We start from the raw sequence: 22,775 nt of genomic DNA, 5'->3' as shown, positions 1-22,775 counted from the left end.
AGGATCATGCAACGGAAATGCAACCCCCACTAGCCGGCTCGCGACCATTGGGAGCACTGTAGGGTGCTACCTTTCGGTAGACTTTCGGAGAGAAAAAGCCTTGGAGCGCTTCCGTCCGATCCGAAGGCCAGTTCGGCCTAGCCCAATGCCTTTCTAGCAGTTATCGAGCTTTGTCCGTGGATCTTTCCTTGCTGTTGATTCCCAATAGCGTAGGGTTGCTTACGCAGGATAGTGGAGGTTGCCGAGGTCCAAATCTCCCGGATGCATTGATCAGCTCATCTGATTGCTAATGTCATTTAAATCGATGGACGGACACCTGCAAAGGGGAAAGTAGCAGACGATATCAGAGAGCGTTAAGGTGCCACCATCACCGCACGTGCGTCCGATCTTCGTCCGTTTAGGGCTCTCGATGGGGATCCACTTCGTTGAGTAGTGTCGGCTCTAAACACCAAAGGGGAAAAGGATATGCATGAAGGTCGTACTGCCAGGCTATGGACATGCGATAGAACGTGAAGAGACCAGGACAGAATATTTCACTGCACGTGCATGGTCTGATTGTTTGCCCTTATAAGCCCTGGGTTTGTTCCTGAGATATGGTGGAATAGGTCTGTGGCCCATATCCCTCGCCTCATCATTCTTTCGGTCTTCCCTGTATTTTACGGTGAATAGCTTTTTGGTTACTGAGATTTATCATTGATTATGTTCAACTTGCAGTCATTCGGCCAAGTGCTGCCACTGCTAATGGGCACTGCCCTGGCAGCGGTTAGTTATCCACCAATTCCAGAGGACTTGACGACCCCGTATCAACAACGTCTTGCGATCTATGGTCCAAATGGTGAGCTAATTTGTTTTCTCTCTAAAGCGCAATCACGATTAACCTCCGGGTATAGCCGTCTCGGTAGGTTGGAACACCTATGAGAAACTAAACCAAAGCTGTGTCCAATATGGTACTTCCGAGGCCAAGCTCGACGCGCAGGCTTGCTCTTCGACCTCGTCGACATACGCAACCTCTCGAACTTATTCCAATGCGGTTGTCCTCACAGGGTTGACTCCAGCAACAACATACTACTATAAAATTGTTTCCACGAATTCCAGTGTGGATCACTTCCTCAGTCCTCGCAGTCCTGGCGATACCACGCCTTTCAACCTCGATGTAGTCATCGATCTTGGGGTCTTTGGAAAGGACGGCTATACTATAACCTCCAACAACGCTAAGAAGAGCAGTATTCCATCGATTGACCCAGCGCTGAACCATACCACCATTGGCCGCTTAGCTGACACCGTCGATGACTATGAATTCATCATTCATCCCGGCGATTTTGCCTACGCCGATGATTGGTACCTCAAGCCGAAAAATCTATTGGATGGCAAAGATGCCTACCAGGCCATCCTGGAGCAGTTCTATGACCAGCTGGCCCCGATTAGTGGACGCAAGCCGTATTTGGTTTCGCCAGGAAACCATGAGGCAGCCTGTGGCGAGATCCCCTTTACAACTGGTCTCTGCCCTCTGGGACAGCGTAATTTCACTGCGTACATGCATCGGTATGACGAGACCATGCCTAGTGCCTTTACTTCCTCGTCCTCGAACAGCACGGCCCAAAAGCTGGCCTTAAAAGCTCGGAGTCTCGCTCAGCCACCATTCTGGTACTCATTCGAGTACGGAATGGTTCATGTTGTCATGATCAATACCGAGACGGACTTCCCCTCGGCCCCCGATGGACAGGATGGATCGGCCAAACTCAATAGTGGCCCGTTTGGCCAAGATGGCCAACAACTGGCATTTCTCGAGGCAGACCTTGCCAGTGTCGACCGGTCTGTGACGCCCTGGGTGATTGTTGCCGGGCACAGGCCGTGGTACTCGACCGGCCTCAGCTCCAACATCTGCAAGCCGTGCCAAGAAGCCTTCGAAGAACTATTTTATAGGTACGGTGTTGATCTCGGAGTGTTTGGCCACGTGCACAACTCTCAACGTTTTTTGCCGGTCTACAAAAACACGGCAGATCCCAACGGTATGAATGATCCAGCGGCTCCTATGTATATTGTCGCTGGTGGTGCTGGCAACATCGAAGGTCTGAGCTCGGTTGGCTCCAAGCCGTCATACACCGAGTTCGTTTACGCCGATGACTATAGTTACAGCACTCTCCGCATCCTTGACGCAAACAATCTCCAGGTGGATTTTATCCGCTCTTCCACCGGAGAGGTTCTCGACTCGAGCAAGCTGTATAAGAGTCACAAGGAGCAGTTTGTTGTCCAGTGAGATAGGGCTCACCAGTGTTCTCGTTGGTGTGTGAAACTTAGTGTGACACAGTCAGACCATGGTCTCTTTGGAGGATATGTTTTGGCCCCAATTGTATATCATGCATAATTTCAAACGTCTTCTTCTTGCGTCCTGTTCAGTACTTACATCTCTAATGCCTGCATACTACACCTGTCATACTGATGCGATTTCATTATTTCATTGTACATATTTCTCCATATGTAAGGAATGAAAGCTTGAGATGAGCAGAGTTATACACATTAAGATCTATATCTACTGATTTTGGCTCAGGTTTTACTCCAACATGGTCACACTAGCAACATTAGTAACCGAACAAAAGACTCCAGACCTCACAAAACACTCAAGATAAACAGATCCAAACTATCACAGCGCCGGAACCGCCACATCGTTCTTACTATCTTGGCCAGTTTTCTTAACACTCTTCCATTCCAAAAAGCAACTAGCTACCAAGGCCACCAGGGCCAGTGCCAGACTGACACGGTATGCGTCGCGAAGCCCACTCATATACGCCCTAATCACAGCATCAAGCTGATCCAGTTGCCCCAAGGCTGCCAGGACATGTCGCATTTCCGTCGCTCCGGCACCGACAATGGCACGCGGGTCCACGGTAGGCGCGTACTCGCGAATCCCGTCGATCAACCCGTTTTGAAAGACCGATTGCCCGACAGCAATAAAGAGCGCGCCTCCCAGGGTTTGGAAGAACATCACGGCAGCGGTGCCGACGGGGATATCTTCGGGTGGGAGAACAGTCTGAACCGCCGTCATGGGGATCTGGAAACCAGCACCGACTCCCGCGCCGACGAGAATCTGATAGCCAATCCATTTACCGGTCGCGATGTCCACAGAGTACGTAGTGACAAGACCTATACCAATGGCTGCAATAGCGGTACTACCGATCAAAAACGGGGTATAGTAGCCTGCAGCCGTTACGAATCCACCGACGAGGACGGATGAGACGACGGTTGCCAGCATCATGGGAAGAAGCTGAATCCCCGATTTCATGGCGGACGATCCTTTCACGCTTTGGAAGAAGATCGGAACATAGTAGACGAGAAGGAAGAATCCACCGCCGAAGAACAAGGCGAACATAGTCGCAGATAACACTGACCGCTGCTTCAGGATCCCCGGGGGAAGTGTAGCGCGGTCGCCTAACTTGATCTGCGAGAAGGCGAAAATGATGATCATAAGTCCAAAGCCGACAAAGAGCCCGATCACACGCGAGCTGTTCCACGGGTATTTATTTCCTCCCCATTGTAGCGCTAGCAGGAGGCACACAATGGCCGGAATGAGAAGACTGGCGCCGATAAGATCTAGCTGTTTGATCCGGTCGAGGACCGGCGTACCTGAGAACTCGCTCTTGCTGGGAACTCGTAGGATGAAGATGATAACGGCAATGGAAAGACCGCCAATGGGAAGACTGCAGCTCGTTAGAGAAACTAGCCTGAGGCCCGTTTGAAACTTGTGTAGGGCTCACTTGATATAGAAGCACCATCTCCATGACACACCGTCGGTGAATGCACCTCCGAGTAATGGCCCAGCAATTGAAGCAACTCCCCATACCATGCCGAACATGCCAAATACAAGGGGTCTCTTGGGCAGTGGAACTGTGCAGATGAGCTACTGCAGTATGAGGAAGTAGACATCGGGTAGCGTACCTGTCATTGATATAATTACCAGGGCCCCAGAGAAGATACCAGCAACACCGATGCCTGCCACAGCTCTTCCAACAATCAACACGGTGCTACTGGGTGCAACGGCGCAGATGAGTGACCCAATCTCAAAGATGAGAACAGCGATCAGAAAGCCCCATTTGACCTGAGCGATTGGATGTCAGCCCCGGGTCATAGATTAGTGAACTATAGCAACGGGGTCCTAACACTGAATATCTTATAGATCCTGCCGTAGGATGGCTGCAATGCAGTTGATGTCAAGAAATAGGCACTACCATACCAGGCAATGTCTTCGATGCTCTTGAACTGATCGGTGATCTTCGGAATTGCTACACCAATGATTGTCTGGTCGAGGGCAACCAAGAAAATAGCCAGGTAGAGGGCAAGGATGATCACTATAACCTTTGTGATGCCCGGATACTCAGTCTCTCTTACTTCTGTGTCAGGCTTCTCCGTCGAGCCTTCAAGGTCCGACTTTTCCACTACTGTCATCGTGCAATGTCTGCTGGCTTTCAAGTTCGATACATATATGGGATTGTCCTGGACGGAAGAATAGGTCGCTCAGTTGAAATTACTCGAACGAACAATTATTCAGCAGTGAATCGTTATTGTGCATTATAGGGGATTTATAGGCTCAACCTGCTCAGGTACAAGAACAGCAAGACGGGAACGTCCCAGACGAGTGGTGATCAGTCGGACATTCGGGCCTCAATGCGACCGACAAAAACTCTATGAAGATTGCATCTGGAGATAGCCATTTGGGCTGCAAGTTCCGAATACGAGGTCGAAAGGATGGATGAACCAATCATGCGGGAGGCTTGTTCGAATAGCTTCAAGTTTATTGTGAGTGCGTCCCGTTCTGCAGGATGAAAAAGAAAGCCATGTCTCCAGTGAGTCAGAATTGTCCGAGAGGCTCGTCGATTCTGTCTCAGCTTCAACTATCCGCCATGTGTGCCACGCTCGCTTTGGGAGTTACGTCCAGCCAAAGGGCGTATTAATGGGCCTATAGACAGTACAAATACACAGCCACAACAGGGACTGTGATGCTATTATGCGATCCGATGAGACGCGGGCACATATGCCAAGTGCGGGAAATCTGGGAATGGCGACATAGGCTTAATTAAAGTGGATTTGTAAGGCTTACCGGAGGAAGGAAAGCAAAAGAAGCTCGTTTAAGCATGAGCCTCCTATCGCAATTGAGTCACCGTGTTACCGTCACTTTACCGGTGCATTCCGTGTCAAAGCGAGCTAAGGATTGCATAATACGAAGCACCTTGACGCCCTAATATCACGCTCTTCCACACGAGGGGACACGCCTCAGCGCTTCGCGATCTGAAGAACGCCCCATGCCTTGTGTGGATCTTCTGTTGGACTGGTCAGTGACAAATCGTGCAAGAGGCACTGCTCCCCTTTTGTGATGGCGACATAATAGACTCAGTCAAGCATACCACAAATGCGATGTACTTGTGCTTCCGACTCTGGGTGAACAAGGCTGAACCATACATAGAACAAGATCAACCTTAAGGTCAATCGTGGGCGATGCTAATATATAGAGATTGAGGCTGGCGACACATTGTCAATATATTCCAGAGTGTAGAATCTCTTAACGCAAGGTCGGTCTACCACTCTCAATACTTCATCGGTAGGAAGCATTCTGCCATTCTCTGCTGCTCACAGCTTCCGTCTCGCAGCCTACGTGTGAATCTAAGGAAGGCCTGGTTATGAGACTGAGTGAATGGTTCGTGGTAGCGGTCAGCACTATCTGCTGAGCAGCTACAATTGGCCTCTGGGAGGAATACTCCGAATTCACGCACACGACGGTGTTCCGGGATGTAGCCTTCACACGTGGATGAGTCGGATGGGTTGTTTTCTATTTCGCCCAAAGGCTCCCCGTCGTCCTGTAATGCAGCGACTTGGGTTAAAGCAATTTGATGTTCACAAAGTGCGTTGGGTAAATTGTACGAGACCGATCTGGGGCTATTCGATGCCGGAACCTTGTCGTCTAACGTGCTAGCAGATGGAATCCAGAAGCGCGATTCTGGAACAAGATCTTCTTCGATACTGATAACTGTTTAGGCCAGCGCAGCCCACGCTGCGTACTTGAAGAATGCTTGAACCGGCGGCGCTCGTCCAAGGAGATCTAATGCATGTGGAGACCATTATAGATGGAACTACGTGCTAAGTCAGCTTGACACAGCCCCAACGTTTGGAGAATTGGAGGGCTGTTCCATCTCTCGGTGTTTGAGGTGAGAAAATGCTCTCTCCCAGCTTTCCAGCCTGAGCGTAAGAGCACACTGTTGTTCTTTCAATGAGGATGCGATATAGCACCAGGGTTACCATTGGCCCCTTTGGAACATGGCATCATCCGAGGTGTCGACTAACCTAAAATAGCCACATTAGGGCTGCGAAGCCAAAGAAAAGCATCGCCATATTAACATGGGTAATGAGGAGTGACCCAAGAGATACGGAATAGAAAATGGCTAGAAGGGGTGTGTGGTCCAGGATGACTTTTCCCTGACACCAATTGTCATTGCAATTGAACGTCATTCGGACAACTCGAACCGTCAATCCAGTAAGTGCAAGGCCTTCCATGTACAGACAGACGAAGAGAGCATTCGTCCAAGCCGAATAGCCATAGCAGCGAGGTACCACGTCGATTGTCTTTGCACATCTTTCACGCATATTAGCATCTGACCGCTATACCCATATGTGTTGGTATTCACGAATAAATGGCAACGAGACATCGTTGAGTCAAGCCCGTCAGTGGGATCCATAAATTTTGTTCGTTCGTCAATCAAGCTACGGGTGGCCGTGGCAACTAGTAAATCCTTGTAAAGGTCCTGAGCTATGCAGAGTTAGGATTACTTTGTCACGCAAACCTATAGAGTGTTGCCGATAAGCTGCAGATTCATCCGCATCAATGGTCATTGAAGACATCCTCCAAGTGCGTGTAAAACGCGATGGCCAAGGACAACAGGGAACAGGAGTCTTATTGTCGACATGATCATCCTAGGATCCGCAGTATGCGTAATGATTTATTGTGGTATTCGACAAAATGCCAGAGGATCTCCCACAGTACGTGATTCGGGGCAGGACCCCCGAGCAAATCGCGTACATGCGCGAGGTGCGCCAACAGAATCTTCTTCATGCTTGGTGCAATTCTCGATCCAAAGCTGTCGCCACAGACCCCGAGTCATAAGAGGGCGAGCCCGGGAGATACGGTAGCATACGGCCGCTGTTACGGGAAGGATTCGCTATTATACGCATAGTGACTCTCACTGGTGCTCTACATTATATATATCGAGGGGGAAAGTTCTGATTCATTAAGTCATCCATATGTGAAAGGGGTTATCATGTTGAAGATTTCGGTTTCTTGGCAGGCGTAGAGCTTCGATGTGCACGACAACACAATAAGAATCCTATACCATGATATGAAGCGTATCATAGTGCTCTCCGGTTTGCATTCTCTTTTCAATTGATAGTCATCTTACCTGTGCCTACCAACAGCTTGACATTGCCCATTTCTAGTGGCCCAACGTAGAGGCGTTTCACCAGTAAATTATGATACGCGCAACAGCCGCGCTGGGCAACACTAACCTGCAAATGGTCACATGACCACTTTGTAGCACCTAACACCGCGATGTCCCAACTCAGAGGCACTTTGAATCCACTTTAACCTCCCTTTTGAGGGGGTGGAGACGGGGATGTGGGCGATCACCAACGCTAGGAGTGTAAGGCCCCTCATCCATCTCCGCGCCGAGGGTCCAGCAGACAGTTCCTACCGCCGTGCCAGCCTTTCCAGCAATCGTATATCTCAGACGGTGTTGGCCATGGGTACTCATTAAGAGAAAGAGACTGTTGAATGCCAGCAGTTCCCTGTCATGCATATGCACAACTTGTTCGACTTGCAGGATTATAGACATAATGTTCCTCAACAAGTGTAGATCAGCTCTCCCAAGACCTTACCACTCAGCCAATCTACCCTATCTCCGCTCTGAAGACTCCGACTATCATTCAAAACAGGTCAGCCTTGGACATCAATAGGCGCCACCGCTGGCATTCTTTCCACAAGCTCTCCATGTATGTCGCATCCGGTGGAGGATTACCGCCTCGTCGATCTGTGTGGGTTTCGAAGCACCGCGTGCCAAGACAGTAAGGGTACATTAATTAAAAAGCCGGTTAAAAAGAAGAATGAGACCTGGGGCCCTCACATAGCAACAGCAGCGGATGGTCGAACTTTTGTGCTTAAGCTCTCTCCATTGGCCAGGCATCGTCGAACTTTGGAAACATCGTCCCATCCTATCAGGCTTCAGGATTCCTAGCTTCGGCGATCGGTTGAACCATGCAGCGACGACTAAGTTAAACGAGAGCTCCAGAACCAAGGTCCGAATACCGGTGGACTTTGCTTCAAATTTCATACAGTCTTCATTACACCCCTGGCGCCCACAGTCCTCATTTCGGAAGAGCATCACCAGCAGCGTGTCGCCGCTCCACAACTGGTTGATGCACGAGTCCAGCGGGAAGATCAGATTCTGTACGAATCGAAGAGCTTTAACGACGATCATTCTCAGAGGTGGTTAGTGGTGTTTAGCCTTCAATAGTGGCGCCTCTCCCTCGAGTTGGATTCTTCCCTTCTTTTATCCGATGCGATTCCCAAAGGTGTATTTGGTTTTTCGGGATTCCCAAAATCTCCTGCTGCGCCGATCGTGAACTCCCGGTCCTCTAAATGACACGTCACAAGTTCTACACCGTGCATGGTAAGCACACGACAGCACAGTATAACTCAGCGCAACGTTGAGGTTGTTTCCTGGGAGTCCTCCCCCATGGTAATCAACAGAAAGGTAGATTCAAATGCGAAGCCGAAACACGGAACTGAGCTTGTAAGAAGTGAGAGTAAGGATATGAAGGAGATCTAGATATTTGATTTGAATTTATTGTCACATGTGGCCCAAACCCAATAGCATGTCCTTCGAGGTGTCGTGAAAAAGCAAAGATGCTGAAAAAGCCAATCTATGTTTATCTATCTCATGGCTCATCGCCGAGCAAGCCCGGAATTTGGTCCCTGCTGGTATTATTGGAGGGACCTCCTTGCGTGGTGATGTGCTACACTAATTAGGGTTACATCTAGCAAGGAAAGCCGAAGTCTATGCGTCAACAGCGGAGGCAACCGCTCGCCACCCGTGTGCTTAAACATATTTTATCCCTTGGCTCCCTGAGAATGCCGTGCCTCTCGCACTTTGAAAGGAAGGCAACATGAATTTTTCATGCAAACACAGCGCTTGGGGTTTCCACCAGGAATCCCCGACAGTGACGGTGGAGGGTTCATACCCGCTGTGATGGACAACTCTCAGCCATGGCTACAAACAGCGAATCGCGTACTCATTGGAGTTGGTTTGGCTATTAACACACCTCTTCTGGTAATGCGAATTTACACCAAAATTCGACTGATGAGAAGATTCTGGTGGGATGACGGTAAGTCGATATTTCGAGCCAACGAAGCCTTGGGCGCATTATTAACGAATGGCGGCCAGTATTCTTGATTCTTGCTTGGGTATATGCCGTTAGAATGCTCTTGTTAGCTATCAGCCTGTACTGACCTGCAGCTAGATCTGTTCCGTCGCGACGCAGGCGGTCATTTTATGTAAGAACCCGTTGAAGGAAGATGTTGTGCAGTCACTAAGAGTCCGTTAGATGGGTTCGAACATGCAGGATATGGCATCCACGTTTCGCAGCTGCCATTATCCGTGCTCAGTACCTATCGCAAGGTATCTATATTCCAGATGCGACGTGAACTAAACGTCTCGCTAATCGCCGGGCTTTGGTGTAGTGCATGCTGGCGGCATCGGTCATATACGTCCCCGCTCTCGCCTTTGCGAAGCTCGCCTTGCTTATGCTCTACTATCGACTCCTACAAGCGACGCATCCGCTATATGTGTACACCATTTACGCGGTCGGCTTCGTCATTGCAGGTTATAGTATTGCACTTCCGCTGGCATTGATCTTCGGCTGCAGCCCTATTCAAAAAAGCTGGGACATCACTATTGCGGGCTCCTGCATCAACACAAGCGGAGTCTATCTCGCGACTGCCATCACTAACACGATTAGTGATGTCACATTGATACTGCTTCCGATCCCCATTGTATGGGGTCTCCGTCTATCTGTCATTCAAAAGGTCGGAGTGCTCTGTATGTTTGGTGTTGGATTCTTGTACGTGAACTTCTGCCCCCGGTGCTAAACAGCGGCCTCATTAAACCAGTCTGTTGTTATGATTCTTACCTAGTTCCTTTAGAACCACCAGTATAAGTATCGTTCGCTTAGCAACGCTGATGCCTCTGGTCACGTCGCAAGATCAGACACACGATATCGCACTCGCCGCGGTCTTCATGTGAGTCCGGCACGCCATCTAGTCGCTTGCTTTGTTATTTTTACTTGGTATTAGGACAAGACTAATTGATATGGGTCGTGTAGCAATATCGAAGCCAACACCATTATCATATGCGGCTCTTTCCCCTATTTACGCCAATTCCTGCGATACCATGCTCCGCGGTGGATCGATTATAGTCTGAGCTCGCGACGGAAACAATCCTCTTCTACAGAGTCGCCATCGGCTCCAATGCGCAAGCCAGGTCTCACTCAGCTCCAGGATGATATCGAAAGGGCGATCAACCACACGGATGGGACCACGAGCGTAGAAGAGAGTATGAGACCGGGGCCCAGAGAAGTGATATAGTATTCGCTCGTGTGTATAAAAGTATACGACCTGGCGGGGTTCAAAAGTGCTTGCTGCCCGGGGGGATTTTTCATAGCAGAGGGGGCGTTAATACTTAGAAAAATAGATTTTGGGCATCTATCCTAATACTTGAATATTTCAAAAATCCCTCAGTGTCGCTGGCCTGTTCTGGTACTCTCGAGATGGTTGGCGAAGGTCTTAAGGAACGTCACGAAACGCGCCCAATGTCGCTCGATGCCAAGGAGCCGTCCTGCAAGAGCCCGTGGCATAATGTCTCGTAATTGTGCTAGATGACACAGTCCCTTCCAGCCAAGACGCCAAGTCTACAGCCATATCCCGAAAACAATCAAGTTCGCATGTAACCTGCAGGCTGCAGACAGGCCGGGATGTGCCAAGGTGAGGGTGACACACCTGTGGGAGTAAGCTCAGCAGCAAAGCTATAGAACCTGTTGCCTTGGTTGCACCATCACCGTATTGACTGGACTCAACCCCATTCTGCTGCCTCCGTTCGAAAAGGTAACTGCGCCTCTGCATGCGATAGAAATATCCCATTCAGGTGCTTTCACTTGTAATCCTGCAATTGTAGAGCCGGACCAGCCGTCATATTGCCACCTACACTGTCACATCCTCAAACACGCGGTTGGGAATTATGCAACAATCTCGGCCACACATTCGCATTCGTCCAGTTGAGTTGGGTACCGCCATGTGGGAGACATCCAATATTCCACCAGGTTATCTGGACTCGATCGGAGTAATACCCTGGGGTCCGTGGATGGCTGTAAAGTTAACTCGAGCGATGGGTACTAATTGCTGGCAAGGATGGGCAGTGAAACGGAATGTTGGGAGTAGGTTCGTTATTCGCCGAGAGGGCCAGCTCCGCCTGAGTGTGGGAAGGGACGATTGGAAAAGAAAGTCTCGACTCGCCCTTGACAGGAGTCTTCGAGGTGGATCACTTTGCTGTATTAGTGTATCTATTTGGATGTTTACCTAGAAAATGAGCGCGAAGATAGGTCTAGATGGGCATTGGATTCGCAAAGCTGAACAATTAGTGGGTTCTGAACCCCGGTAGGTATATATGTTTGATAAGGCGCCCTGGTAAAGAAATCCTCCATTCGGCTTGAGAGCAAATGGATAGCTGCTACTGAGCTTCCCCATGAGAAGGTGAGGAAGAGTCCAATTGATATGCAGTTGAGTCCGATGGATGTTGATGTCACCTGATGTCACGCGGTGGTTCCTTTCCTAAAGTGGACTAGTGGAAGGCATTCCATCCGCGTCGTTGAGCATCATCACAACCTCCAAGAGCGAACCTTCGCTTGACCGCTACCAAGGGCGAATTCATACGATATACATACATGAACGATGGTGCTAACTGTCCAAATCTCAATTGTCCGTCAGCAATTCCAGCAGTTCTTCCCTATCATCGCTCTTAACATACTCTCTCACCGACAACCGTTGGATATCAGCACGACGATCTAGCCAACCTGCTCCAATTGTGTGGAGAAACTAACCCACATAATCTGCATATCTTTCCACTGATACTCCGTACACCTCTTATCCTCTTTCTGGGCCCTACCGTCAATGCCGTTTCCCGGGAAAGCCGACAAGCAAACTACGGAAGTGATATCTCCTCAGCCATATCTCGGGCCTTTTATGATGTATAACTGTCCCTTCAGCTGCTGGGGTCGCAAAACCCCTCGTATACGTCATTCTACCCACCCGTCGATCAACAACCCGTTACAAATTGCTGTGTCATCAATTTTAAATGGGAGGTTTGCCTTAACTTCCAGTTACGATACCTGAACCGAAAGGTACATTACGTAGGAGTGTGATGGAATGTTCGACTACGTAGGAGATCAAAAGTTAATCACATTCAAGCTTTAGGTGTCAGGGATGTTACCATCACCAAGCCACTCATTTCAAGATACTTTCCATACGGAGAATGAGGCATGTTAGGGTTTACATAGCACTGGGTGCCCACATGACGGCAGTGAACGTAATGTTGCTTCTTACTTCATACCAAGGCTTCCTTTTCCTTATTGGATTTGATGCTCGTACTTGAGTCTCAGAACTGAAACTGGGTCCTACTGGCTTTCAACTTCCTCAGAATCGTTGGTGGTTGTTCTCCGTCTCAACCAGGGCTAACACCCTCATCCTCTAACAACCTTCGACCCCAGACTCCGTCATGCGATCATTTGTTCTTGGTCCCCTATTGTTCTGATTGGGTCTGGTCGGATATGTCCAGCCTGTAACAACCCATTCCATTTAACTGGCTTATCTGGCCCATCGACCCATGGAACGGTGATCTGCCTTTCGGTCATAGGCATCCCCACAGTCTATCTCTCGCAAAAGTATACCACGCACTTCTCCCCCTTCTCATAACACCAGTAAAGTCTTGAAATGCGCCTTTGACGAGATTCACTTTATATAAGCCACATGGTGTCCTCTCACGAAAGAGCCATGTCGCAGTCATTGATTGAATAGTGAAAACCAACTCTCGTCGGATTTCACCAGATGCCATGAGACCGCAATCGAAAACCCTGTACCACCTGCGCCCGAAGCTTGACGAGATCCTGAACGATACAGCCCCCGTCCCGTATACACTCGGCACCTTCATTGCCTTCCTCGCTCAAAACCACTGTCTCGAGGTTCTCGAGTTCATCCTTGAGGCCAAACGCTACCGGAAGACATACGACTGGCTTGAACATCACGGCAAGAAATGCGGCGAAGATGAAGTGCACAAGGAGCGCCTCCGACGAGTATGGGATCGCATCATAGAAACATACATCGAATCCGGTGCACCGCGCGAGATCAACGTGCCAAATGAAACCCGAGAGGAGCTGTTGGTGTACACCAAAACCCACGGCTCCACTCCTCCGCCGAGTCTCCTCGATAGTGCTGTTCAGCACATGCATGAATTACTACGAGACTCGATCCTGATCCCCTTTCTCCGGAGCTGCTCGGGCACCTCCCATGTGCAGCCGCTATCAGTGCCCTGCCTCAGTGGCACCGAGCGACTGTCCCCGAGTCCCAGGGCCTCGGATGATACTGCACGCCGGAGGTCGAAGTTCAATGTCCTCATTCCATCTTCCCCTGCCGATATGTGTTCCTCCGATGGATCACAACCGCCGACGAGATGCGTATCACGAGCCACCAGCTCCCAAGAACCACTTCGCTCGTCATCTTCTGACATCGGGCGTGAGATCACCGGTGGTCAAGATTGGGACGTTTTGCCAAATGGTGAAGGCACGGGGATGTGGCACGCCAATACCACCCCGGAGAAAAAGGCACGGCTCCCAGAATCGCCTAAGAAAAGATGGCGCCGCTTACAGGGATTTGCAAAGCATTTTCGGCGTTCTTCTGATTGATGTTCACTATACTAATCTACCCGCCATGTATATCAGCTGAGCGGAATTGCATCGCTGTTTGTGTTGAAGTTTTAGTTCGTCCCAACCAGATGCCCGATGTGCCTATAGCTGGTTGTCACCTCATGGACTTGAAAACTAAACTATCAACCTTTGAGAAATTACCTCCCGTGAAGAGCGTACGCATAGAAGACCTGCATTTGTTTGGGGTCTCATAGAGTCAACGTATGGACTAAAACTCAATGATCTCATGCCAAGGCAGTAACGACGTATTTGCCCAGAGCTGAACCAATAGATAGGCATCTCAGCTGTAGATAAGTTTGGTAACCATGGATCCTCTGGCGAAAGCCATCACATCCTCATGAGGTATCCATGACTTCACCCTTTCCCTTCGATAAGGCTCCTTGAACCACGGTTCATCCTCCACTCAACGCCGATAAAACCTTAACGGATACGATGCATTAGTCATCGAGCAACTCCCGAAAGACTAAAAGCTCCAAAAGTAGGAAGTTCTGAAGGCATACGCCCCTGTTCATCACCCGTTTAATTCTCTTGAGTCTTGGGCCTTTCTGTTCCGGTGGTTCTTCTGGGATGGTGATCCACATAAAACGTTGACCGACCACCTGCAGAACGATCGGGTATCAGTATAGCCAGATACATCTACCGTAGAAAGGTAACTGAAAAGAAAATAAGGGTAGGATCATATGTCATTGAGGTTTCTTTGTCAATTGTAGGGTTCGTGCTTCATGTGAGGTCACCAGTCCAAAGTTGACCAACCAGAAGGAAGCTGGTGCTCTCCACGTGATACATTGCATTAAATGTACTTTCCTAGAGGGAAGAATTACTTAAGTTACAATACACAGAATCCAGGTAGGTATTTTATATAATAAAGAGAAGCTGTCAATGTTTCCCAATGATCTAGTGGCTGGCACAGGGAGATCCGCTATTGAGGCTAAAGAGCTGCCAAATGGTATGATCGGCTACTATCGCAAGCGCCCAGAACTGATCATTTCAGTTAGATATTCCAGCACTTACCTAGAGACTACGAGGTTGTCTGAGGTGCCACCAACAGTCGGCCTCTCTGGTCCCTTTGCTGGCCAATTATTGAGTCAGGACTCGGCTCATGTTCGACCCCAAAGCTCTTGTTTCCTTCAGGTCGGCCAGTATCCTGCTTGTGCGAAGAGACTTTGCGCCACGCTACTATGCACTACACCCTCAAGCCGCTACGTCGGGAGAATATCTGACGACATGAGGCGCAGTTAGATCTGCTCTTCGGCCGACGTATCGGAAGGCCTAGTGACTGTGAGCCATGATTGAGTCAAGTCCACCTCCTCCTAGTTGAGGAGACCTTCAGCCTATTATCTATACTACTCTCGCTTCTCGAACGCGATCAAGAAGCCACCAATGCATGTATCGTCTCGGTGAAACGCAATCTGGTATGAATAGGTACCAATCATTGTCTTCGTAAGGCGCCATGCAGTTTGTGCACCTAATAGCTTCATAGTACTCTGGATAGAAACCACTGTATTCCCAATCAATAAGTCCAGTGATGATCCATTCATTGTTTTCAAACTTCACGATAATGTTTTCCGAGCGAAGATCACCATGCGTGAAAACTATTGCAGGCGAACGTGATTTGGTAGAAGGGGAAAGCTGACGTAGCAATTTAACAAAGACTTCCCCACCAGTCCGATTACTTGTGAAGAGAAAATCTTCAAATTCATCGACAGTCAGGATAGGCTTGGCACTCCGGTGAAGATGTCTTCGAATGTCTTTGCAGCCTTCGCCCAAAACTCCTCCGAAAGCTATACCTATATCACACGGCAAAGACCTCAAGTCATTCAAGATCAAGGTAAGCTGTTCCCTGATCAAGACCTTCTGGGCTGTACTTAGGGATGGCCATACCTCAGCCAAGGTACTCGAATGCAAGTGGGTCATGAACATGAGCGAGATATCGTTCATTCGAATGAAACCAAGAGGTTTTGGTGCGGGTATGTTTGGCTTGTGCTGGTGAAGGTATTCGAGTGTTGTGTATTCAGTTGTATCATCCAGGTCTCGCACAGCTTTCAAAATTATATCATGACCATATGTCAAGACCATTTTCTGGCCGGCAAAGGGGCCCTTCCAGACAACCTCGCTTGAGTCTATGACATCGATCAGTCGCTGCGCAAGGCCATCCGATTGTGCTGCAGCTAAGCTAGATATTCCAAGCAAATTCCGAACTGTATCGGATAGAGGAAAAACGATCTCAGCCAAGTCCGACGAGCGAATTGAAGCGCGAATGTCGTCTTCTCCGCGGTCTTCAGGTACGGTCGCAGTGTCTAAATTTCGAAAGGATATTAGAAAGTGGATTGCTCCGATGGAAAGCTACTCACCAGTTTGGGTCTTCTGGCGCATATCATTCAGACGATCAGAATACCTCCAGGGCAATTTCACTGTCAGATCAATCTCCGGATCCTTTTCGATGGCAGCTTGAAGCTTCGTTAAGGTGTGTACATTGAACCTCGCAGCTTTGGATTTGCTGACACGAGCCATAATCAAAATATCTTTCTATATAAGTGATGTCATGTGTGCAAATAATTACATAGGAAGGTCAGAATGCAACGGTGAAAGATATTAAAGGACACTGTAGATTGAAGCTGCGGCACGATAAGAAAGGGAGCTTCAACCATGTGACACCCCTAGCATCATGTTTTAGTACGAGCAAGAAGACTAAAAAATAGTTAGTCGACCAATATATCTCAGCAATCTCAAACCCTCTTTTGTAAAGAAAAGTACCGTGCGGGCTCCTTGTCTAAAAGTAGTTTACTAGGTAGTTATTTCAAAATTGTATAATTAGTAATTATATCCAATGTTGCAAAAGGTCTTGGACTATGCTAGTATATGCATGACATTCGGCTAGTAAATACTTGACTACAAAAATGAGTAAAAAGGACATCTAATACTAAAAATATATGTATTTTAATCAAAAAAAAATCAAGCTATTCAAGTACCTCAAAAAGCACTCACCAATCTCGACTCTCGAGTCTGAAATGTAGAACGTAATCGATCCCTCGATATATATTTCCAATCCCGACTTGGTACTACTAAAAATATATTATACTCACCCTCCCCCACCCCCCTTCTAATACCGTTAGTTTGATCGATTTAATATACCAAGGCAGTTGTTTGATCCAGTATTCTATAGCTTCTTAAGCTAACTTATTCTAAATTTATATTAGTCTCTTCCATTCTTCGCGGAAACGATAATCATCCGCGTACAGCCCGGCGCTGACTCCACTACAAGGATCGGCGCAATGCATGCTCACCTGCAGCTACGTTGATAGTAGACGGTAAACATAGTAGTACAGTACATACAACAGCCTCGTATAAACTGAAATAACTAAGATACTATAAATTTCCTTTGTTTGCGCGGGTATACATGGAAACCGAGTTCTTTGTCAGGGTGATCCTTCAGCCTTGACGTTCACCCGGACGAAAATGTTTAGGGATCCGCTCTATACTAGCAGGACTATATATCTGCGCCGTTGCCTCCAACTAAAGCACCGCAACACCAAGCCCCAAATAATATCAAACCACGACACGCTTACCGATTTCCGTGGAAAAGCATAAAGAAACAAAGATGGCTCCTCATGCAATCGTGTTCGATCTTCTCACAGCCCTCCTAGACAGTTGGTCCTTATGGGCCGAAGCGGCAAACAACGACCGCAGCGCATCATACCGATGGCGCACAAGATACCTGGAGTTGACCTTTGGATGCGGCGCATACCGTCCATATGAAGATCTCGTCTACGAATCAGCCAAGGATGCCGGCCTCCCGGACAGTGCACCCAAAGCGCTGATCGAGTCTTGGGATCGGATGCGCCCCTGGCCCGAGACCAGAGAAATCCTATTGCAGCTGAAGGAAGAGGGATATCGCTTGGGAGTGGTCTCCAACTGCTCTGCAGAACTCGGCCGGCGAGCCGTTGCGTTGTGTGGTGTGGAATTCGATGCGTTCGTGACGGCGGAAGAGGCCGGCTTCTACAAGCCTCATCCGAAAGCATACGGGTCGATCCTATCGGCCTTGGGGGTCGACTCCAAAGATGCCCTGTTTGTCGCGGGCAGCAATGGTGATGTCGTCGGCGCAGCAGCGGCCGGTATGGATGTTGTGTGGCATAACCAGATTGGCCTCCCAAGACTCCCCGGCTCTAAGCCGCGCCTGGAAGGCCGCTCGTTACAGGTCGTTCTAGATCACCTCCGCCAGGTGGAGTCGACGTCGAGTTCGAATACATCCAGCCGGTCATCATCGCGACTGTAGACTTGGGCTGAGAAGCCAGGCATGCTGCACAACAATACTCGCTTATTGGAAGCTTGGGCAGGACTGCGGACGGAACAATATCAACGTCGTTTGAGGGATGAAATATAATGAATTTATGAAGGGCTTGTGACGGTATATCCTCCTCTCATCGCTGCAGGGCCTTGGAAGTGTATGTACATATTTGGTATATTATAGTGTCTAAATACTTTCCTTTCCGCTCAGACATATATCCTCAATATTAGGTACACACCGTAGAGATCAATACGGGACTGAGAACCACATCGGAGCTGGTTAGAGAAACAGTTCCAGCTTTCAAACAGAACTTAACAATAGTTGCATATTGGTATCACGGTATCAGGAGATAAATAACTGAAAATCACAGGGGCTTCACAGCTGGTCGCTTGTTGATGGTTATCCACATATCCCGCCAAAAGCCGATCCCACCTTTGACTTCGAACCTCGCAGAGGGCTTGTCAGTCGCAATAGACGGGGTGTATCGACGGAAGAACTAAAGTATTATGAGATGAGCAAGCGCGAAGCCAAGGAGGGAGGCCAGATTAACGTACCTGCAGTGGGCCCTTGAACAATTCTTCCATCGCGATGTCCCTACCCAGACAGACTCTGGTGCCATATCCGAAAGTGAAAATATACTTGTTGTACAGCTTTGCTTTCTCCGGGTCGAGCCAGCGCTCCGGACGGAACTCCTCTGCGTCTTCTCCAAAAAGCGCGGTATCCCGGTGCATGATCCATGGGTTGCCGGTCACCTCTGTACCGGCTGGAGCAAACTTACCGAAAAGCTCAATGCCTGGTTCCGACACATAACGTGGGAAGATATTTGGCGCCGGCGGGTTCATTCGCAACGTTTCCCGGACACATGCGACATAGTATGGAAGATGCTCCTGGATAGCGTCGTACTGGGGGATGGTGTCGGGGATGAGTCCCTTACGGCTGGCCGTGTCGATCTCCTCCATCATCCGTTCGTAGACTTGCTGGTTGACGAGCAGGTGGTTGACGAGGGACTGGAACACCGTGCCAGTGGTATCGGCGCCCGCCAGCAGAACCAGCAGGACTTCGGCCTTCAGATAATCCATCTCGAGGGGCTTACCGTCCTCCGTGCGTGCATCGATAAACGTTTGTAGGAGATCCACACGACCAACATCTTTGCCTTCAGCGATCTCGTTTAAGCGTTGCTCAATCAGTCGATCCCGGAAGCGCATCAGCACACCAATGCCGGTGTTATCCTCAGGCTTGGCGACCAGATATTTTTTCAAGAACGTTGTCTTCACCCAGCTGGTAAATGGGTGGAGACGCGCGAGGAGACCAAACGCAGGAAGGCCGTCGTGGAAGCCCTGGATGAGACCTCCAACATCTTTACCCTGTTCGATAAAGCCGAACGGCGCCCCGAAGCCAATTTCACTGATGACATCGTACGCGACGTATCTGTTCATATCCACATGTTCCAGTTAGTTCGATGATGCGCGGATCATGTTGGGCGGCTGTTGGCTCTTACACTGCCCACCATGAGAAATCGAACTTGGCACCGGTGCTGGCGAATGTCTCTCCCAATTTGTTCAACCAGTCGTCGATCCGCGCGTCAATCAATGGCTCCATCCGCTTTACGTTTGAGAAACTATACTATTTGGGTTGTCAGCTCGGGCCTTGCTGGGCCAGATTGACATGCATGAATGTACATACCGGACCCGCAATGTGCTTGCGAAACGCCGCATGAGTCTTGTGTGACCGAATGTTGAACAATGATTCGGTCTCACCGAACGACCCGGTGATATAGTGACCTGTCTTGTCTGCATTCCGGTGGTAGATGTCGGGCAGTTTCGTGGGGTCGCTGACGAGGAGGAGTGTCGGGGTGATTCGTACGACGGGTCCTGCAAGCCACACACACGTTAGCCCGATGAGCCCTACAGCTGAAACTCGAGGGATCATACCGTATCTCTTGGTCAGTGCATAGACCGTAGGTACTTCGGTCTCACGCAGGTTGTGCCATGCGATCCAAAGTCTGGTTACGCTACCCCAAAAAGGTCCCGGGAATACGGCCAAGGGATGAAAAAATCGATAGTACACAATCTGATAAGCAAATCGGAGGGCCACATATGCCCCTAAGGCGAGGATGACGTGGGTTGCCGTGAACATTGAGACCAGGTCCGTCCCTGTAAGGACCATTATCGTGACCCTGATCCACGAACAAAAAGGAGACAGGCACAGGAATAAGCAAAAAAAGCCAAAAGAGAAAAACGACTAAAATTTGACAGGGATGCCTTGCCTCCCCAGCACGGTTTATGGGAGAAATACCCGGCGATTGCTGTGGACACTATGCATCATTTCTCTCATGAGCAGCTATGTGGTACTTTTGGCGGTCCGCCTCAAAATGATGGAGGGAGAGCGAATAGCCATGCACCTGGAGATAATCTCACCACCGCTTCCTTGCGATGATCATCCTTAGGGGGGTGGTTGCCAACGTATTTGATTAGAAATGGCTAACAACGCCAACACGACTATTTTGAGGGGCTGCTCTGGGAAACATTTCCACCCTTTACTCGCCAATCATGGTTGCTCTATACCAAAAGCTCCCCAGAAGGCTGGGGATTATTGGCTCAAGTTCTGGCATGAAGTGCCGGGGGAATCGACTGAACGAGAGACACTCGCCCACCTCATCAGAGTCATCACTACAGCTCACGCGCCGCCGTCGTTCTAGTGCGGGAGGCCGAGCGTTTTAGGGTGCATTGGGCTTCAGTGTGTGGAGGCTACTAGGCCACAAGAGGCTGAAGCCGTTTCAGACTCTGCCGAGAGTTGATTTTTATGCATCATACTACCAGGATGTTGTCCCCTGTCTACGCCGTGTATTCCATGGGGATGCTACTGCTTTTCGACGAACACAAGCCTCGTTGCCAATCTATTGGAATCTGCCTTGGAAATGTCTTGATAACGTCCTGTTTCTGTGACTGACAGGGCATGCCCATCGGGATCCACAGTGGTCCACCCTCGGGAACTGCGACAGCATCGGCTCTGCGTGATCTCGTTGGGTGGGGATGCGCTATGAAGCCCAACATTGGTGGACGAGGAAAGTACGAAGTACTCCACAGAAGTTAGCCGCGGAGGGCTTCCGCGGCCCTATCCTATTTGATCTCGACAAGGCTCGGCTGCATCGGTGGCCACCAAGTGCCACTTTTGATACTCCGGAACGAACAAGCGGGAGATGTTAAAGGATTCTCTGGTTCTCACGCGTGTGATAGATCCACATCGTCCGTAATTTACTCTGTACAGCCAACATTAATCTAGAATGTAACATGCTTGCTGATCATTTGGTTCACCAAATCCCGACCCCTGATGACAGAACACTGCAATTGCTTGATCATATTGCTGGATGTATCTGCGACGCAAGTAAGGCGTAACTTGCTTATAAAGGACGACAAAAAAAAAAAAAAAAAAAAAAAAAAAAAAAAAAAAAAAAAAAAAAAAAAAAAAAAAAGGAAAAGAAAAAAAAAAAAAAAAAAAAAAAAAAAAAAAAAAAAGAAAAAAAAAATTAATAGAAGGATGAAACGACGACAGCTTAGCGGAAGGGAAAAGTGGGGGAGTTTAGGAACTTTCCGCCTAAGCGAAAGGAGAGAAGAGAGAAAAGTGAAAATTAGAATAAAATAAAATAAAATAAGGTAGTACCCCAATAGGGAAGGAAATAGAGAAAAATAAGGAGAAAGTAGAAGCATTCCAAAACGCTTCGAGAAGCGAGGATAGTCCAAGGAGCATCGTGAGAGCACTTTAGCCTCAACCTCCCAACTTCGAACACCTCTGTCTCATGCCCCATTTGGGAATAACAAGGCGTTACTGACCTTTTCAAAGATCTACCCACGAATAGCCCCGCGTCAGATTCTGTTTGAGTACCTTGCTACTACCCACAGCACAGATTCGCAGTCCCACTGGGATCAAGGGGCGATACCGACTTACTAGGGACGTGAATCATTAGTTCTGTACACCGTCTACTATATACCAAGAGCTGCGCTGCTTAGCGTCGTCTCGTTTCTGGACCAAAATAGTAACCAGCATCATCTTTCGAAAGCGGAGGACGGAGTTAAACCGGTTTCATACTCCATCTTCGCCACTGAAAGGAGTGGGGATTGACAGATCGAACAGTCTTGCATCCTCCTTTCGGACAACTTGCCGACGGACTCACTCGGACATATAGTCGTCAACACGGTTTCTATTACCTTAATTTCCTCTCCCGGGAAAAGGGGGAAACCCCGTGGGACGAGTACCCCATCGTCCATGAACGGAGGAACTGGGGAATGATGGCCCGGCTAATATGTAAGGGAAGGATTGAAACCGATGGTTTCATTCTCAACGACTCCTATTCGGGAAATGCTGTCGCTCATCATGGCTACGATGGACTTGGCATGCAGGATTTCACGAGGAAGACCAGTCACAATGA

At 49.0% G+C, this 22,775-nt stretch overlaps 7 protein-coding genes across 7 annotated transcripts; 4 read left to right on the top strand and 3 right to left on the bottom strand.

Moving 5' to 3' along the window:
- The first annotated feature begins 339 nt into the window (after window positions 1-339).
- BDV37DRAFT_115545 (purple acid phosphatase family protein) lies at window positions 340-2,429 on the top strand. The gene is made up of 2 exons (XM_032078464.1): window positions 340-835; window positions 891-2,429. The coding sequence occupies exons 1-2, from the start codon at window positions 700-702 to the stop codon at window positions 2,255-2,257; spliced, it is 1,503 nt and encodes a 500-aa protein (XP_031941667.1). The 5' UTR covers window positions 340-699; the 3' UTR covers window positions 2,258-2,429.
- Window positions 2,430-2,641: 212 nt separating this feature from the next.
- On the bottom strand, window positions 2,642-4,440 carry BDV37DRAFT_282894 (MDR family MFS transporter; the record flags this gene model as incomplete). The annotated part of the gene is made up of 4 exons (XM_032087153.1): window positions 2,642-3,695; window positions 3,753-3,882; window positions 3,934-4,093; window positions 4,156-4,440. 4 exons carry the CDS (start codon window positions 4,438-4,440, stop codon window positions 2,642-2,644), a joined length of 1,629 nt encoding a protein of 542 aa, XP_031941666.1.
- A 5,028-nt stretch (window positions 4,441-9,468) lies between these two features.
- Window positions 9,469-10,678, top strand: BDV37DRAFT_271441 (uncharacterized protein; the record flags this gene model as incomplete). The annotated part of the gene is made up of 5 exons (XM_032084718.1): window positions 9,469-9,508; window positions 9,622-9,713; window positions 9,827-10,155; window positions 10,238-10,333; window positions 10,417-10,678. 5 exons carry the CDS (start codon window positions 9,469-9,471, stop codon window positions 10,676-10,678), a joined length of 819 nt encoding a protein of 272 aa, XP_031941665.1.
- A 2,158-nt stretch (window positions 10,679-12,836) lies between these two features.
- BDV37DRAFT_115478 (regulator of G-protein signaling domain-containing protein) lies at window positions 12,837-14,111 on the top strand. Its single transcript, XM_032078463.1, has one exon. The coding sequence runs from the start codon at window positions 13,195-13,197 to the stop codon at window positions 14,041-14,043; it is 849 nt and encodes a 282-aa protein (XP_031941664.1). The 5' UTR covers window positions 12,837-13,194; the 3' UTR covers window positions 14,044-14,111.
- Window positions 14,112-15,352: 1,241 nt separating this feature from the next.
- Window positions 15,353-16,688, bottom strand: BDV37DRAFT_115471 (aminoglycoside phosphotransferase family protein). The gene is made up of 2 exons (XM_032078462.1): window positions 16,416-16,688; window positions 15,353-16,361 (listed from the first exon to the last, which is right to left on the bottom strand). Exons 1-2 carry the CDS (start codon window positions 16,573-16,575, stop codon window positions 15,403-15,405), a joined length of 1,119 nt encoding a protein of 372 aa, XP_031941663.1. The 5' UTR covers window positions 16,576-16,688; the 3' UTR covers window positions 15,353-15,402.
- A 920-nt stretch (window positions 16,689-17,608) lies between these two features.
- Window positions 17,609-18,616, top strand: BDV37DRAFT_115465 (HAD family hydrolase). Its single transcript, XM_032078461.1, has one exon. The coding sequence runs from the start codon at window positions 17,663-17,665 to the stop codon at window positions 18,335-18,337; it is 675 nt and encodes a 224-aa protein (XP_031941662.1). The 5' UTR covers window positions 17,609-17,662; the 3' UTR covers window positions 18,338-18,616.
- A 208-nt stretch (window positions 18,617-18,824) lies between these two features.
- Window positions 18,825-20,932, bottom strand: BDV37DRAFT_247692 (cytochrome P450). Its single transcript, XM_032081900.1, has 4 exons — window positions 20,281-20,932; window positions 20,033-20,220; window positions 19,848-19,972; window positions 18,825-19,777 (listed from the first exon to the last, which is right to left on the bottom strand). The coding sequence occupies exons 1-4, from the start codon at window positions 20,513-20,515 to the stop codon at window positions 18,895-18,897; spliced, it is 1,431 nt and encodes a 476-aa protein (XP_031941661.1). The 5' UTR covers window positions 20,516-20,932; the 3' UTR covers window positions 18,825-18,894.
- Between the last annotated feature and the right edge of the window lie 1,843 nt (window positions 20,933-22,775).

This window comes from Aspergillus pseudonomiae (genome assembly GCF_009193645.1).
Source record: "Aspergillus pseudonomiae strain CBS 119388 unplaced genomic scaffold BDV37scaffold_31, whole genome shotgun sequence".
Lineage (NCBI taxonomy): Eukaryota > Fungi > Ascomycota > Eurotiomycetes > Eurotiales > Aspergillaceae > Aspergillus > Aspergillus pseudonomiae.
Note: the sequence above shows the minus strand (reverse complement) of the source record. Positions and strands in the feature narration are given on the sequence as shown.